We start from the raw sequence: 16,724 nt of genomic DNA on the forward strand, positions 1-16,724 counted from the left end.
TAGTGTAAAAGTTATTTATTGAAATTCCTTACAATTAAATTATTAACTAAATCCAGTCCATCCATTTATATTGGTTCTGGTTCTCTGCTATAAACTTGCATAATCTTCTCCATTATTTCCCAATTCTTCTCTTTCTGCAAATCTTTGGTGAACACCTGTAAAACAAAAAACGGTTAAAAATGTTTAGAAAAATAACAATAATAAGACTGCTCCATCATAGACATTCTAAATTCTAATTGAAGACATTCACACAAAATACTTACTGAATACCAGGCCGCATCATCGTCTAATGTGGCAGCTAAGGGAACAGAAACTCCCAAAACATGTAGGGCCAGGGTCAAACAAGCTACAGCAATGTGTGGTGCTCGGTAATCCAACACATTAGGAGAATGATGGAAGTCTTGCAAGAACGCCATTGCTGTACGGGCAACAGGAGCTGACCGCCATTGAGTAGAGGGGAACCATTCTTGCAGGGAACGAAGATAATGTAACAAGTATCGATGCGGAGATGGAGCGTCCAAGTTGAACCCCAATAATCTAAGCACAAGTAATTCCGCCTGAGCTACAGCACCTCGCCAAGACCAATACTCTTCACCGAGTTCCAATGGACCAGCTCCACGATTGATGGAGTTATGGGCAACATTGACAGCGTCTCGCAATCTTACTGGTTCGTCTCTCGATTTTCCAGCAGCACAGAGGCAAGCAGTGCATATAACGTAACAGTCGTAGTCATTTTTATCAGCTTCTTTGAAGAACTTGTGATAAAATATAGCAGCAGTGGCGACTGTGGCCGGTTGCAAGCCAAGTTTGATTCCACATTCAAAAATGAAATTTGTTGCCAAGCTGTGTCCAGGTGCACTACGATAGTCGGGTAAACGTCTTTCGCGTCGATTGCTCTGCAGAGCCATTACATCTATCACGTCTTTCATTTTAATCTAATGAATTATAAACAAAACAAACAATTCGAATTTGTTCCGTCCGTAAGAGGTTAACCATAAACAAAAATGTATAAACAAGTTGTTTTTATTTGTCAATTTGGCATTTACACAGCATTGACACCATCACAGATATGGACACCATGAAGCTAAAGATTGACACAACGTTATTCTCATTAATTTGTCTTTGATTACCGACCTGACAGTAAAATAAAGTGACTGTTGACGTTTACTGTCATATGTGATTATTTTCGTGTTTGCAAAATCATAACACAAAAATGTAATAAAAATTTGTTAAAATGCCGAGGATTTTACCGCTTAGAATTACTATTAGAGATTGTTTAGTTTTAGTTCTTTTAGTTATATTCAATACAATTCACATAACTGACATGGGTGAGTTAATATCTGCGAAAGTGCTCAAGTTATTGATTCGTGAATTTAACTCTTAAATTATATCCAACTAGCTGANTTTATAGGAAATAATCATTGTTTTATCACAAGAATTGGTGCAAAATTTTGTAGCGTGGTTGCGGTAGTACGTGGTGTCCTGGAAGTGACATAAGATTCCACGCGTAAGTGTTTATTTCGTGATTTCCGACATTGGATCATTGTAAACATTTTTCACATTTTTTAAAGTAATTTCTTCCTAAAACGTTTTACCAGTAATTACACTTATAATTTTTAATGATACCTATGTCAAGAAATAAAGATTTTACATTGGTTTCATTGAATTTGAGCAATTTTATATTTTTTGTTTATTTAGAAAGAGCGAGTCTGCCCACAGAGAGCGAGATAGTGATACTTAGTTTGTGCTTCAAGTAGGTATTTGGAGTGTGGCCTCCATTTTATCTGTAGCTTCATGATTGACACAACGTTATTCTCATTAATTTGTCTTTGATTACCGACCTGACGGTAAAATAAAGTGACTGTTGACGTTTACTGTCATATGTGATTATTTTCGTGTTTGCAAAATCATAACACAAAAATGTAATAAAAATTTGTTAAAATGCCGAGGATTTTACCGCTTAGAATTACTATTAGAGATTGTTTAGTTTTAGTTCTTTTAGTTATATTCAATACAATTCACATAACTGACATGGGTGAGTTAATATCTGCGAAAGTGCTCAAGTTATTGATTCGTGAATTTAACTCTTAAATTATATCCAATTATGTTTATTTACAGCAAATAATAATATTCCCAACAAAGAGAACAAAGTAAAGGATGATTCCAATGATAAGATGTTAAGCTTCAGCGAAAATGAGGATTATTTAAAAAGTTGTCCATCTGCTTTAGACCAAAAGAATATTTCCTTGTGTTCCACCTTACAATATCCTTGTATCTCCTGCAACCGAAGTATAGATTGTCGTTATGGTGGCTTTTCCGACTACAAATGTGTTGTAAAACCTAAAGTAATTTGTAATGTAAGTTTGCCTACTTTTAAAATGCTGCACAAAATTGACAACTTTTTCTAATATTTTGTAACATTAATAAACTTATCATATTTGCAGGGCAGTAAAACATTCAACAGAACAGCTATGTGTAGATTTTGCTATCAAACTGATAAGTGGGAACACAGGTGTGACCAGAAAGCAAATTGCAACTCAGTTGCTTCACCACTAACATATTACATGTAAGTTTTACATAATTATTAAGAGCTCTTTCTTTTGTTATCAAAATTTAGTTATATTTTTTCTTTGGTACTAAATAAACATTTCTTCTTTCTCTTTGAAAATGTTGTTTACATTTTTTCTTTTTCAGGACCAACTGCACAGTTTCAGATGATGTAATATGTTTAGGTCATAGAACATTTCTAAAGAAGATCAGGTGCTCTTGGACAGCTGGAACTAGATGGGGCACTGCATTAATTCTTGCCTTGACTCTAGGTGGCTTTGGTGCTGACCGTTTCTACCTAGGTCACTGGCAGGAAGGCATTGGAAAACTCTTTAGCTTTGGTGGACTGGGTGTATGGACTTTAGTGGATGCCTTACTCATTGGTATCCATCATTTAGGCCCTGCTGATGGTTCTTTGTATAATTAATTGTAGCATAACTATTTATTGTAATTGTAAACTTCTCATCAAAAATAAAAGTAGTTGTTGTGGTAAACTTTTGATTTATTTAATACAAAAATAGCCACTCTTTGATGACATGCAAAACAATAACTTATGAACAATACTCATAGACTAAATTGACCAAGTCATTCTTCTTCAAGCCAGTTAAAGCTGGCAGGTTTGGATTGTTCTTCCATCGTAAAATGTTCTTCAACTGTTCAACAGTATACAAATTAACTTTCTTATCACTGACTCGATTTTGCAACAAACCTTCATCAATTTCCCCATCAAATTTTGCTTTTTTACTACCTACAGTAGTTTCTCTTGCTGCAGGCCTTTTAGCGACTGCTCCAAATGGACCAAATATTTCCTCAAACAATTCTTCATCAAGTCCTTGAAATTTTGCTGGATCAGGTTTGGTTGTGTCCACAAAAGGTTCACTATCTTCTTCAGCTAAAGCTATTGCTTCTACAGCTCTATACTGAGACTGAAGTTTTGGATTTTCAAACATTTCTGGTTTGTAATCAAATTTCAAAGTGTTCACAATGTCTTTCATAGTTCTTCTGTGTGCTTCTGAAATGTCAATATTGTCTTCATCGTCCTCAACAGGAATTTGTCTTACACTCTCGATGAAAGGTATTTTGATGACATCAAATCCAATCTCTGCATTCAACCCTAGAGGGCGACTGCATGGTGAAAGAGCAACAATATTTGGCCTGGAGTTTACTCTGGTACATAAGACACAGATAGCAACGACTTTCATTTCCAAACAGGCTTGGTGCAAGGCCCTAAATGCTACAGTGGACCCTTCAATGATCCCCTCATTGGGATATAAAAAGTAACCAGCTTTCAAAAACCACTTCTCCTTACAAATAACTCCAATTGGTTTGAAACCAAGTAATTTCATCATGGGTGGACCAAATGGATTGCTCAACATTTTCTTTTCCTTGTCTGAAATCTCAATCCTATCCCCTCCATATTCTTGATAGTGTATCAACTCTGATCTCAACACAGGAAGCTGTTTTGGCTCACTTTCAGCATCATCAACGTCCATTGGTGCACCATTTGAATTTTTCTCTTCTTTGAATACTTTCACTGTTTTTGTAGCACTTGTTAGAATAGCATTAGTATCTCTATCCAAGTTTACATTTTTAACGTAACCAGTACTCTTTAATAAACTGTATACACCAACTCCAATTGCTACTCCATTTCCAATTTCAAAACTCAAACGAGCAAGTGTCAAGTGTCTACAGGATTGCCGAAACATCATGTTTTCGATCTCCTTACAATCTGAAATAGGTTTGGGCACTGCCACTTCTTTTCCACTGTTTGCTTCAGAAATAAAGTTCTTATAAAAGTTATCTGAAGCCACATCTTCAGTGGCAACATTTATTATTTTGATTTCAATATTCGACTCCACTAGGTCTGACACCCTTATATAAGTGGCCCTGTGGTCTGACTCAACTGGTGGTGAATCCAATCTAGTTAGCATTAGTATAGTGCGTGACAGTAATAGTTTTTTGCAGTTGGTAAACATTTTGCTACAATGCCACAGCGCATCTGACAACTTTAATTCTTTTGCTTGGCCGTATGAAGAAACATTAATGCTCTGAAGTTTTTTATAATCATCCAAGTTGGGCAAATTTAAAGGACAAATCTCAGTAACATTTTCTAGGCCGAAGCTGGCCGTCTCAGAGTCAGCTGTCCCATAGAGACAAACCCCAATGTAATGGTTACTGGCGAGCCGTAAATGCTGCCTCATCATCTGACAAGTCGCGACATGACTGATCGTAGGGCTTTCCGTGTTCAAAGGGTTGTAGGCATTTATCAGCACCACCACACCTGGAACTCCTTTCCAGGACTGGAATTCTTCATTTTCTTCGTCTGAGTCCATTTCGTTCCCCTTTCTGGAATAAATTACGTCTGTACATAAGCTTTGTTTCACCTACCCGGTACGAGTGCATGCATACTTTAACTAGTTTTAATTCTAAAGATATTTCTCAAAAGGCCGGTGGTTAAATGAAATTTATGAAATGTGTACAAACCTTTAAAATAAAATTAAAACAACTTGTTTAGATTATTTTTTGTTTATGTGCGGTGCGTCATCCCGGTGTTTTCTTTTGACACTGACAAATGACATGTCCTGTCAAAACGTCAAGCAACTTTTTTTATATATAGTTTTTTACGGCTCTGGGTATAAGTCTTTCAGGCCACAAAAAAAATGTTAAGCAACTGCTTTTTTTATTAAACAGATGCTCGATTTACACTATGCGGAAATTAGCCGAGTCAAGTAAAAAAAACAGAGGAGTGGGGATGAAATTCATTCATTAATTTCCGCGCAGTGTAAAAGCAGCATAAAATTAAAAATTCCATAGAGCATAAAGGCTGGCTGGAGCTCACAGATGTGCTGGAGCTAGTATTTATCGAATGAAAAAGTCATAGCTTCGAGTAATTAGCTCAACACTAACCCAAGGAGACACCATTGATTGGCTTCCCGTCTCGTTGAAATGTTATTCTATCAGATCAAACTAGGTATATATTTTAAATGTATTTTTTATTAGGTACACAAACAGATCACTTAAATTATAATATTGGTATCTATATTAAATCGGTTAAAAACCTGCACCGCACACACAGCTTTCTGCAAGACCCAAAGGTTAACTGGCGGAGAATGCTTTTAGCATTAAGTCTACCCCTTGTGCATTAAACATATACCATGCATGCGTAGACGAACAAAGTTGACTGACTAATACAGGGTGAAATTTTGAGGGAAAGTACTCTTAATACTGTAGATACAAAATTGTGGTCAAAGAGAACATTTATTTATTTTTGAAAAGAAATAGAACTGCATTCAAAGATGTGGCATTATAAAATTCCACCCTGTATACCTATTTTTTATGGGTTACAAGTTTCAACTGTTCCAAGAACCGGGATTACGTAACCTTCACTGGTACTGGACCTCAGATACTTTATACAGGGTGACTGGTAATTAGTGGCGGAGCCGTTAAGGGGAGGTAGTCTAGGGTTATTCCGACAGATATCACTATGAGACCTACCGTCCTTATTTAACGCTTTCCAAGATATTCCTACTTAGAGTGTACCCAAAAAATTTTCAAATAGTAATAAATCCTAAAAAAAATGCCATTTTGGTCTACTTTGTTTTGTTTTGCAACAAAGATAATTCTAAATAAGTAATGTTTAATTGTTAAATCTTCATAAGTAACTGTCATTCTTTTATGCAAAACCTTGCAAAACCTGCTCAACAAAAACATAAATAAGGACAGTTTAGCACTAATTACCAGTCATCCTGTATAAGAGTTGCAGTGAGAACGAGACGTGATAGGTAACAGCAGCCCATGTGTAGTAGCTGCGATCCAAAATACTCTTTTTAGCCTTTATATGAACAGTTATATTCTGATTTAATAGGCCATATTTAATTAAATGCCAATCCTGCCTTGCACGAACGTCTACCGCACGCGATTGCAATTATTGCACGTCCTTTGTTCGTCAGAATAGCACGAGGAAAAGATAAAGGGAAGTTCACACTAGTGCCGAACTTTATACGTAGTTACTTAGGTGTAAGTTTAACTATAGGTACTCATTTATGTACCGCGTACCGGAAAACGCAGCGTGGAACGTCTACCCACAAGGTGAACCGACGACATCATAAAGGTAGCAGGAAGGCGCTGGACGCAGGCCGCTACCAACCGGGCAACATGGAAACGGAAATCATTGGGAGAGGCCTAATGTAATTCAGCATTGGACGTCCTATGGCTGAGATGATGATGATGTTGATGGCTTATTTATGTACAGCCTTCATACTTCAGTCTGTATCCCGATTTAAAAACATTTTGGATGAAGAAGAACGATCCCGAGGAGGACAAATTTAAGATTTTCCGAAATAAGTAGGAATTTGATGACTAACTACTAAGTATAACGTTTGCTCTTACGCCCGAATTCACAAACGATGCTTGCTTAAGTGAAGAATCAAATCGAACGCATAGCGTTGAGTAGAGCTCTGTGACTGGTTCGTGTGTCGAGACCTCATAGTAATGTTTGTGAATACGGGGTGTTACTCTACTTAGTGTAACAAGCACTATCGTTCGTTCATTGCTGACGAAGGGCGTTATTAAACATTGTGTTGTGTTGATTTTAAATATTACATATAATTTGTTCCAGAGATTAATAAAATTGATACTTTGATAGGATAAGTACTAAAAATATATCCGTTTCTGACGAGTAGTACCTAAGTAGTCTTTGTGACGAGACTTCAAGCTTTAAGTCAATCATCTCAATTAAACACCTAGGCTAGCTAGCTGACGCTGCGTATTAAATGGTGCTCATAAAAATAGACATTACAATCACGAACAGGCAAGCAGCTGGTTTTAGGGAGTCTTGGAAGTTTCTACCAACGTGCTCTACAACCAGTTGAATCTACTAGCAGCAGATGTGCACAACACAATGCATGCCAAGTATCAGGATTACATTGACCGAAGCTATTAACATTGGTTGGAGGCGGTCGGCACCCGATCATACGGTGGCTCGGCAAGCAAGTGCAAACGAGGTGTAGGGAGGCGTTGGGCGGCCCGCGGCGGCGGAGGCGGCGAGCGTGCGCATTGCGTGCGGCGCGTCATCGCTGCGCGATCCGTCATTCGTTCGCGGGCCCACGCCGCGGCTCCACTCGTTCAGTCGGCCCCGGTCCCGAGCTCGCCGGTCGCTCGCCAGAGCCGAAGCCGTCAGCCGCACCTGGTGGTGACGTGGCGCCGGAGCGCTCCCCGACCGGACCCGGGCACGCGTGCGCGAGCGAGCGCGTGCGCGGAGCCTCCTGCGCGCGACGACGGGCCGCGAGCATGCGAGGGGCACGGCGCTGCCGCGCGTAGCGAGCCAGGCCGTGCGCGCTATCGCCATGGGCTGCGCCTCGTCCGCCGAGGAGCGCGCCGCCATCGCGCGCAGCAAGCAGATCGAGAAGAACCTGAAGGAGGATGGCATCCAGGCCGCCAAGGACATCAAGCTGCTGCTCCTTGGTAATGGAGCTTTCCTCTCTCTTTATCTAGCGGTCGAGGTGCGCGCGCACCCCGGTTGCAGCTCTATCGACTGCCGCGCGGCGTGCGGTGACGGTGACGCTCGTTCGTGCCGGTATCGGCTCCCTTTATAAACTACTAGCTTTCCGCCCGCGGCTTCGCCCGCGTGGAATTTTGTCTGTCACAGAAAAACTTTATCGCGCGCGTCCCTGTTTCAAAAACCGGGATAAAAACTATCCTATGTTCTTTCCCGGGACTCAAACTATCTCTATGCCAAATTTCATCAAAATCGGTTGCGAGGTTTAAGCGGGAAAGCGTAACAGACAGACAGACAGACAGACAGACAGACAGACAGACAGACAGACAGAGTTACTTTCGCATTTATAATATTAGTTGGGATGCGACACGCTGACATGGGCTTTTGATATGGCCTACCTAGATAGATAGGTACAACAATGGATAAAATAACACAATAATAATTAACAATTTGAGATGTAGGAGTTACATTATGACCTTAATTAACACATACCTAGTTAAGAATCACTATACCTCAGCCTCATGCAACAAGGACACTAGAAAGATTTTTCGTCCATTTGAGCTGAAATAATAAGATAGGGCCATACCTACCATCATTCGTGTTGATGAAGACATTTTTAGTTAAATGAAGGCTGTTGTTTATCGATCTTGAGGATAAGCTCAAATGTCAATAGCGTCTGTGGTTGTGGTTTTCAAGTAAGATAAGCCGGTAATACAAGATTATAACTACGCATTTATCTTTGGCAGTATCGTCCTCTACAAAACTTATTCCTACTTATAGGGTAGGCCTAGCAGGAAATATTTTGCACTCCCGTCTATTTGGCTCGTTTATTCAATATCATAATCAATACGTATCTCTAACGTAGATCTCTCTCTCTCTAAACGTAGACATTTGAAAAATTCATCATTGAAGTAAATAGTCGACTTCCTGCAGTTATAATATTTTATTGGAAAGTCCGTCGTCCGCGATCCTCCTTTTCTTGGATTCTCAATTCGATCGCTCTATAAATCTAGAAAACATCTAAGTACTTATGTAAAGAGAAAGCGAAAGATTGGTTTAAGATTCCGACACTTGTTGATGGAGTAATAAACTTGGATGATGTTGATGATGAGCGCTACAAAGTAGGTGGGTAGGTAGGTAGCTGGTAATGTATAGCTAGGTAATTTAAATTGTATGTTGCTTCTTTTTATTGGGTAGCTAGGTACCTACTCTACAATAATTTATTACCCAATAAACTTGTATTATAATTATTTACTCGTATCTTACATCCTACCTATGTTTGATAGAGCTGTGTCGCTGAAAGTACTAAAAACCAAGTTTCATGAAAGTATGATTGACATAATTGACAAGAATTAAAAGTGGTTAAAATCCGTTAATTTAAAAATAACCGAACACGTATTATTTATTTGTATTGTTGTAAGTAATAGGTTGTTACACGCTTATTTACATCTAAGCTATCGCATCAACCGATCAGCTACTTACACTGAAAGGAACTAATTTCTGATAAAAACTCAGTCCATACGTCTTGGACAAAGTATCGCGCGCGAGGCAAATCGAATAGCATCGTACCTACCTACACTTACCTAGATTAGAGTTCGAAATTTATCTTTTTTGGTAATCCTTGTTTGGGAACCTAGGTATGGCATTTATGCATAATATGTATTGTTACTTTAACCAACACTGTTGACCCAGTGCCTAGAAATAGAAAAATTCGCTAACTTATTTAATGGTATCCTCGTGTAGACGAAGGGTTCCTTTACCATTAATTACCACCGTTACCATCCTAGAAAATTTAGTTTCCTATTGGTATTATTAAAATTGGACAAAAAAGTAGGTACTTGTATACTTGTATGGTATGTTCCCCTTTTAATTTTTTATGGTGGTTATAGTTGTAAATAAGCCACATTCTGTGAAAATTACATCATAGCTTTAGTGTAACACCTTACTCTACCCTCTACCTACAGTGCTACTACAGGGTATACCCTATCTATTGTATACCGTCCGCTGATAGACCGACAAACTTACATCAGTGTATAACTGCCCCCCTAGACAAAACGCACTTTTTGATCGAATCGAAAATCGAATCCGTCAAAACTCCATACAAAAAAGGGGCTTTTCGACCACTTATCGACTGGTTTGCGATTATAATTTGCACTTTGTCTAGACCCACTGTTGTGTAGGACTGTAGGCTATACCCGGGAACCCCCTTTTAGGTACCCAAAGAAGACGTAGTGAAGCGATCACGCAAATGAATCTGTCACATAGTCTAGGCCATACGTGCTCTGTGGTTAAGGCTGTGCTCGCACTCTTTTATTAATAGTGTTGACGAAAGAGTGCATGTAATAAAACCTGATAAAACTTTTAAGCTTCAAAGTAGTTAATATCTTCTCTTGTCTCCACCGCATTGCCAATAATATTTTGGAACTATGTACTCTGATATCTACAGGAAATTTAATGACAGTATCATTTCACCCTAATTATTAGGTCATTACAAATACTTATTCTAAATACTATAAGCTGGTCATCTTTTGTTTTGGAGTTAAATCTACGAATATAACTAGGTAGTACGGTACTTACCTAATCAACGATGGAGATAAGTAATTCGCTGCGTAATCGCTGTATTAAACATTGTAAATAATGAAACTACCTTCACTTATTTATCTTTGTGTACCTATTAAATTAACATTATGTATCTTTGTAATTTTAAGAAAGAGCGGGGCCTCCTGAGGTATTATTATTATACCTACCTACATAAAAGGAGACCCCAGCCCACAGATATGTGCCCCAGCCGAATCCATACTGAATAAATATTTTTTCATTTCATTATTAATTTCGTAGGTCATCAATTAATTTACATACAAAAATTGAACTTATTTTCCGAACGTTAAATTGTGTGTTTTGAAATCAAACGCATGGTCTTACTGAAAGGATAGAAAAAAATATCGGTGAAATTCATATTTATTTACCAATATCGAGTCTAAAACATATCTTATAATTTTTTAAAATTAAAACTGGTTCAACTTCAATTAATGCAAAAAATATTTCAAAAATCAATTTTGAATCCATAAAATTATCTTTGGTTCCCTTCAACCAGAGATTTTAGCGCAACTTTTGTTCTCTTTCGTGTGTGAATCTGCTTTCACGCATGTGTGAGCGAGGCCGAACGAAGAGAACCGATCCCGCCCGAACGTCAGTCGAGCGGGGCGCGGTCGCCGTCACGGAGTGTAGCTGGCGCTTGTCATCCGGCCGCCATTACCTCGTATTTGAACGGATTCGTAAAATCAATTAAAATTCGCGCTGTCGTTACGCGTTTTCAGTGCTGAATGTGGTACAGTACCGCAGTGATTCAGGAAGAGTGTTCGTTTTTCCGCTTTCAAAGTGATTTTGGATACGTTTGAAGAGTGTCAGTGGTACAGTTAGGTTACTGTGTTGGGTGCTAACTTTGTATAGGGTGGCTCCGGTCGGTCCGGAGCGGCAGGACGCGTGTGGAGCGCATGCAGAGGGAGCGGTGAGAGCGCGCCCGGCTGGGGAGTCGGGGCGGCCGGCTACCGGGCTCAGGCACAGCTGCCGACATGGGGTGCGCCCAGTCGGCCGAGGAGCGCGCGGCGGCCGCTCGCAGCCGACAGATCGAGAGGAACCTGAAAGAGGATGGCATTCAGGCTTCTAAAGATATCAAGCTCCTGCTGTTAGGTATGCTAAGGCTGACTTTTTCGATCTCATCTCACGGCCGCACCCATAACTTATCGTCGACAAATCTTGAGTTTCGATAAGTTTCGCCGATCTTTCCCCGAATCTTTGTAGAATGCATCGTCTCGTATTGTATTCGGTTCTCAAACTGGCAAATCTGTGACCCTGCTCTTCACAATTTCAACTGCATCTTTTGTAGCTACTGAGCAACTAGTTTGCCTAAAAAACATCAGAGAGACCATAAGCAAGTTAGTTTTTTGGCATTTTTCCTCTTTCCTATTAGGTATTTAATTACATAGTTATCCCTTCAGATTCATATTCTAGTAGGTATTTCAGAAAATATTTGAATTACAATGTATTATTTTGGGCACATAAATATTTGCAATTCATGAGTTAGCAGATAGTAACTGCCATAAGTTATTCAATATACAGACAAAACACATCTGTTTTTAATAAATATGAGTTCTTATTTTCCATGTGACATTTGACATCACATGCACACTTTCAAGCTGTTGACTCAAGCTGATAAGATTCAACAAGCAGTGTACAAGTAAATGTCTGTGTACATAATGAATACCACACAGCCACAATATTGTTCAAACAAATATTTATGTCATCAATAGAAAACTAATAAAATCACCCTAATAGTAAGTCTGCTGATACCATCTGTTCTGTTGGTTCAAAACTATCTATCAGCTTCCTTGGGACAAACCCCACAAGGAAGAAATGTTTATGTGGTGAATCATGAGGATGACTTTGTATTTAAGTATGTTAATTTAGTCACTAGCTTCTGAACTAGGTTGTTGTTATTTTTTTTCAAGATTTAGTCTTTGTAAACAAGATGACTTAATATAAGCAATTAAATTAAAATTTTGTCGAGACCTACTGAGCATGCTATTCTGACAATTGAACTGAAGCCTGTACTTAACTGTTGACTGAGTAAAGCATTATATTTTCACGTTGCAGATAGAATCTCTGTTAAAAGATCTTTCTACAAAATTTCTTCGCCTTTTTCGTTCTGGTTAAGTAAATATTAACAAGTTAATTTACTTTAACCTCGTAAGCCCGGATGTGCCTCAGAAGGAACTGAAACTTTGTAGTCAGTAACGCCGAGACATTTTCGGAGGTGACTTCGAAGTATCGCCGGATGTGCCATCAGAGGAACTAAAACTTTAGCGATAAATTTAAGTTAAAAAATTCGCGCCTATCGAAAGAAAAGAGTGATAGTCTATGGCTTCAAGTATTCAAAATCAGGTATCCGAACTTATTAATATAAAAAAAACAAAATGTCACTGTCAAATTATCATTTTTCTTTGACAAGGTGGTTCGTCCAAGAAGACATGATGTGCGATTANACTTTGTAGTCAGTAACGCCGAGACATTTTCGGAGGTGACTTCGAAGTATCGCCGGATGTGCCATCAGAGGAACTAAAACTTTAGCGATAAATTTAAGTTCAAAAATTCGCGCCTATCGAAAGAAAAGAGTGATAGTCTATGGCTTAAAGTATTCAAAATCAGGTATCCGAACTTATTAATATAAAAAAAACAAAATGTCACTGTCAAATTATCATTTTTCTTTGACAAGGTGGCTCGTCCAAGAAGACATGATATCCGATAAATTTTTTTTCTTCACGTAAACGTAGTTTAATTGCAAAACTGACCAGTATAATTTAAGTTAAAATACTGCTAAACAAGCAAAAAAATTATTTTTCCCAATTTGAAGTAGTTTTGTAAGATTTTTTTTAGTTTAAAAATAAAAGTTCTTTGCAAGGAACATTCGGTCTTGATGGTGAAAGTTTTATTTTTGTATATTTTTTCTATTGAGATGGGATTGAGTATTGGACTTTTAAAATTATGATATGATTGAGAATATTTACCATGAGAACGTTCTGATTTTTAGTTTAGTAAATATTATAATTAACATGAATATTAACTTTACTTCTTGTACATTTTAACCTACCATTAGTGTATGTTATAAAACCGATAGTACTTTTAAAAGTACTAATTATGAAACATTAAATAAAATTAAAACCGTTGTTCCTTTTCAGTTACATTTATTAATATCGTTATTGTATCTTTATGTAGTATTAATTTATTAAGAAGGTTACATTTATGTTTCACTTTAAAGTATAAAACACAATTTATTTACTTTTCCTTTTTAAAGTCTGTAATACCGAATGTTCTTTTAAGAGAAAACATTTTTTTATTATTTTTTACCTAAAATAAGCTCTATGCACTATTATATAGGGCCCCTGAAAATATGAATGCAAAAGAAAATCTCTAACATAGAAATTTTTTTACTCGAAGTGCTCGGCGTTTACTACTTCAAATTATTCGTTCTTCTGAAAGCACATTCGGCGATACTTAGAAGTCGACACAATTTACTCTTCGGTCTTACGAGGTTAAAAACCCTTACATTTCCCTTTCTTTTACTCAAAGAAAATAAGGAAGCTTACATGTGACATGTGAACCAAACACAAGTAATATGAAAACCATCAAAATTACATTTACTGTGGTTCAGAAGCTGTGAATTATTATTTAATTATTGATGATCCACATACAGAATAGTAATAAAAACACATTTTATGTAAAAAAAATATTTGTTCAATCATTTTAATTGGAGTAAGACGTTGCTCCACTTACACTAAATCATATAATTTTTAAAAATTAACTGCTATTGTCATGCTCTATTACTTCTCTCATAATATTGTTTGTGGAATAAACACCCATCTGGTGTTGTGCAATAGGAAGTGAATGCTCATCCTTGAGCTTGACTTTGTCATGTGTTCATTCACACTATTTTGAAGCACACCTGGCATTCAATTAAACCATAACAAAACCAGTGTTTTATTATTAAGTTAAGAGTATGACTTGAGTAAAGAGTTTCAGTTCTTTTTAAATATTTTGTATGTTCAAATTTTTAATTAGTATGTTATTTCAATGTTCATCCATTAATTTTTAGCCAAGAATCATTATTAAAGTAAAATGTACTTAATCAAACTTTAAGGTACGTACGTACGTATGTCATGTGCTAACAAGCAACCTAAATAAATACTTGTATCACAAATAATAAACACAAATACAGATGAGTAAAGAAGTATAAAACTGTTTTTTCAGTTTCAAGAGTATTATCAATAAATGGCTTATTCCAATATGATTCCATCGGTGGAATAACCCCAACAAACCACTAGTTCCTGATTATAATCGTACAATAATTTAGCTGTATTTTAATCATTGTTAATTAATTTACTTCGTCAAATCAACGCGATTTTCAAATCATAAATAATATCCTTCCTACTTACTACTTTTATAAATAAAAATGCTAAAGTTATCTACTGGCTTACAGAAGGGAAAATGGTTTTTAATGCAACATTAGTACTTTTTGTTAAAAATGCTCATGAGATGATGAATTTTAGAATTTGCATTTAAGGTGCATTTTCATAAAATTATCATTAGGGTTGATAAAATCAAACTTTGTTAATTTATTAGTAAATAGATAAGGTACCTTGACTATTTTATGCATTGAATTCTGATAATTTTATACCAGCATTCAACCTAGATACGTCAGAAGTATGTCAAGTCAGTTGAGACCTTGTTGGGCAAGTGGATGTTTTATGCTAGAAGTTAATTGATGTGTCACGTTAAATGGTCGTACGTGACCATACGAGTGCGTGTCGACTAGAATATTATGGTAAATTAGCAACCCATTGATCAGAAATGTGAAACGCTTTATATGGCAAGATTGATGAATATTACATTTGGCAAAATGAGATTGTATTAATGATTTTCATTTTAATTCGATAATCGTTGAACATTCTTTATTTCTCGTATGTTAACAACACGCTGTTAGTTTTTTTCCCAGTTTTTATCGTGACTTATAAATACAAGTATTATGACAAATGGCTTGTTAACAGTTTTTTAGATGTTTTTGCAAGTTCCATTTTTATGTTTCACTATGTGCACATTTAAAATATTTTTTATTTACCTATTTATCCACCACAACACACCAAACTAAACACCGGCATCAAATAATGTATATTTTGATGTTGTGTTTACTACATAATTCACGTTTGTCGTAAACGTTGAAGAGCTGGTCGATGAGACGGTGTATTCTGTAATTCTGTTTTTTTAATTATTTTATTTTTTAAATATTTTGCCCGTGTATTTATTTTGTCAGATGACTGACGGAGCACGCGAAGAGCGATGCTATCGCTGATATCGCAAAAGGTACAAACTGACGCCGCGTCTGTCCTATTGCACGGTAGACACATTTATTGAATCGGCAAAAGCTTCCAATAGCTTCACCATAGTATAATAATGTACATCGTAGCTTCACTTCGATTTTGACTTCGGTGTGCGCTTGCGCGATCCTTGACCATAAACACTATTTAAATAAGTACCTATCAAAATCATAAAAACTTGTTGTTTATGATTCATTTTTGTGACAAAAGCTAAAACAAGGGAGTTAATGTACCTACCTAATTTTATTAAAGTTAGATTTAAGCTAAAATATTCGTGTAAAAAACAACATTATTATAGTCTGCAAATCTGAAACGGGCACTACCTATTCCGCAACTTGATATCTGTATTTTCGCTTCAATTATCGTATCGCTCTCGTTTACGATATAATATTTTTATGTGCATGGAGACAGAAACAGTCTAAAATATGAAAATTATGTTACAGAGCTCTGCTGATAGCAAATAATTTTCAATTAGCAATTTATTATACACCACCGATGGTATCTTCTTTTACACACTTAAATTTTCAATATTAGAAGGATTCGTAAATGAGATAATAAACATCCAACTTTAATTTCAACCCATTTTATTTTAGTCGTCATCACTTGACATAATTACAGTTTCAAAAAGCTCTCTAACCAAATTACAGTGTATTTATAGGGCGCTCTTTTACAAATTTGAATATTTTAAAACACATTAAAGGTGTTCGTGGGAAAAATACGATGACACGCGATTTCGTCTTACCTAACTTTTT

General features: G+C 36.8%; 4 protein-coding genes across 5 annotated transcripts in view; 2 read left to right on the plus strand and 2 right to left on the minus strand.

Moving 5' to 3' along the window:
- On the minus strand, positions 1 to 1,008 carry koko (cyclin Q). The gene is made up of 2 exons (XM_028319447.1): positions 264 to 1,008; positions 1 to 155 (listed from the first exon to the last, which is right to left on the minus strand). Exons 1-2 carry the CDS (start codon positions 927 to 929, stop codon positions 66 to 68), a joined length of 756 nt encoding a protein of 251 aa, XP_028175248.1. The 5' UTR covers positions 930 to 1,008; the 3' UTR covers positions 1 to 65.
- Positions 1,009 to 1,172: 164 nt separating this feature from the next.
- amx (TM2 domain-containing protein 3 almondex) lies at positions 1,173 to 3,008 on the plus strand. 2 transcript variants are annotated; one of them, XM_028319455.1, is made up of 4 exons: positions 1,173 to 1,328; positions 2,119 to 2,357; positions 2,445 to 2,566; positions 2,695 to 3,008. In XM_028319455.1, the coding sequence occupies exons 1-4, from the start codon at positions 1,235 to 1,237 to the stop codon at positions 2,972 to 2,974; spliced, it is 735 nt and encodes a 244-aa protein (XP_028175256.1). In that variant the 5' UTR covers positions 1,173 to 1,234; the 3' UTR covers positions 2,975 to 3,008. The 2 variants fall into 2 exon arrangements, with proteins under 2 accessions (XP_028175256.1, XP_028175255.1); XM_028319454.1 differs by lacking the exon at positions 1,173 to 1,328 and adding an exon at positions 1,879 to 2,035.
- A 23-nt stretch (positions 3,009 to 3,031) lies between these two features.
- Positions 3,032 to 5,110, minus strand: Irbp (Inverted repeat-binding protein). Its single transcript, XM_028319453.1, has 2 exons — positions 5,032 to 5,110; positions 3,032 to 4,893 (listed from the first exon to the last, which is right to left on the minus strand). The coding sequence occupies exon 2, from the start codon at positions 4,878 to 4,880 to the stop codon at positions 3,099 to 3,101; it is 1,782 nt and encodes a 593-aa protein (XP_028175254.1). The 5' UTR covers positions 4,881 to 4,893; positions 5,032 to 5,110; the 3' UTR covers positions 3,032 to 3,098.
- Positions 5,111 to 7,877: 2,767 nt separating this feature from the next.
- Galphao (G protein alpha o subunit) overlaps positions 7,878 to 16,724 on the plus strand; it is a 58,752-nt gene continuing 49,905 nt past the window's right edge. Inside the window, exon 1 of the mRNA XM_028319430.1 lies at positions 7,878 to 8,010. Coding sequence (XP_028175231.1) covers positions 7,893 to 8,010 — 118 coding nt within the window. The 5' untranslated portion in view covers positions 7,878 to 7,892. The remainder of the gene's footprint in view (positions 8,011 to 16,724) is intronic.

This window comes from Ostrinia furnacalis, unplaced genomic scaffold, assembly GCF_004193835.3.
Source record: "Ostrinia furnacalis isolate ACB-3 unplaced genomic scaffold, ASM419383v2 OfSCF7182, whole genome shotgun sequence".
Lineage (NCBI taxonomy): Eukaryota > Metazoa > Arthropoda > Insecta > Lepidoptera > Crambidae > Ostrinia > Ostrinia furnacalis.

Bases quoted from the DNA above. Each gene is read 5' to 3' on its own strand.
- amx (XM_028319455.1), top strand. From the start codon at position 1,235: ATGCCGAGGATTTTACCGCTTAGAATTACTATTAGAGATTGTTTAGTT. The intron at 2,358-2,444 runs GTAAGTTTGCCT...TCATATTTGCAG, and splicing joins AACCTAAAGTAATTTGTAAT to GGCAGTAAAACATTCAACAG. The intron at 2,567-2,694 runs GTAAGTTTTACA...TTTCTTTTTCAG, and splicing joins TCACCACTAACATATTACAT to GACCAACTGCACAGTTTCAG.
- koko (XM_028319447.1), bottom strand. From the start codon at position 929: ATGAAAGACGTGATAGATGTAATGGCTCTGCAGAGCAATCGACGCGAA. The intron at 156-263 runs GTAAGTATTTTG...TTTGTTTTACAG, and splicing joins ATGATGCGGCCTGGTATTCA to GTGTTCACCAAAGATTTGCA.
- Irbp (XM_028319453.1), bottom strand. From the start codon at position 4,880: ATGGACTCAGACGAAGAAAATGAAGAATTCCAGTCCTGGAAAGGAGTT.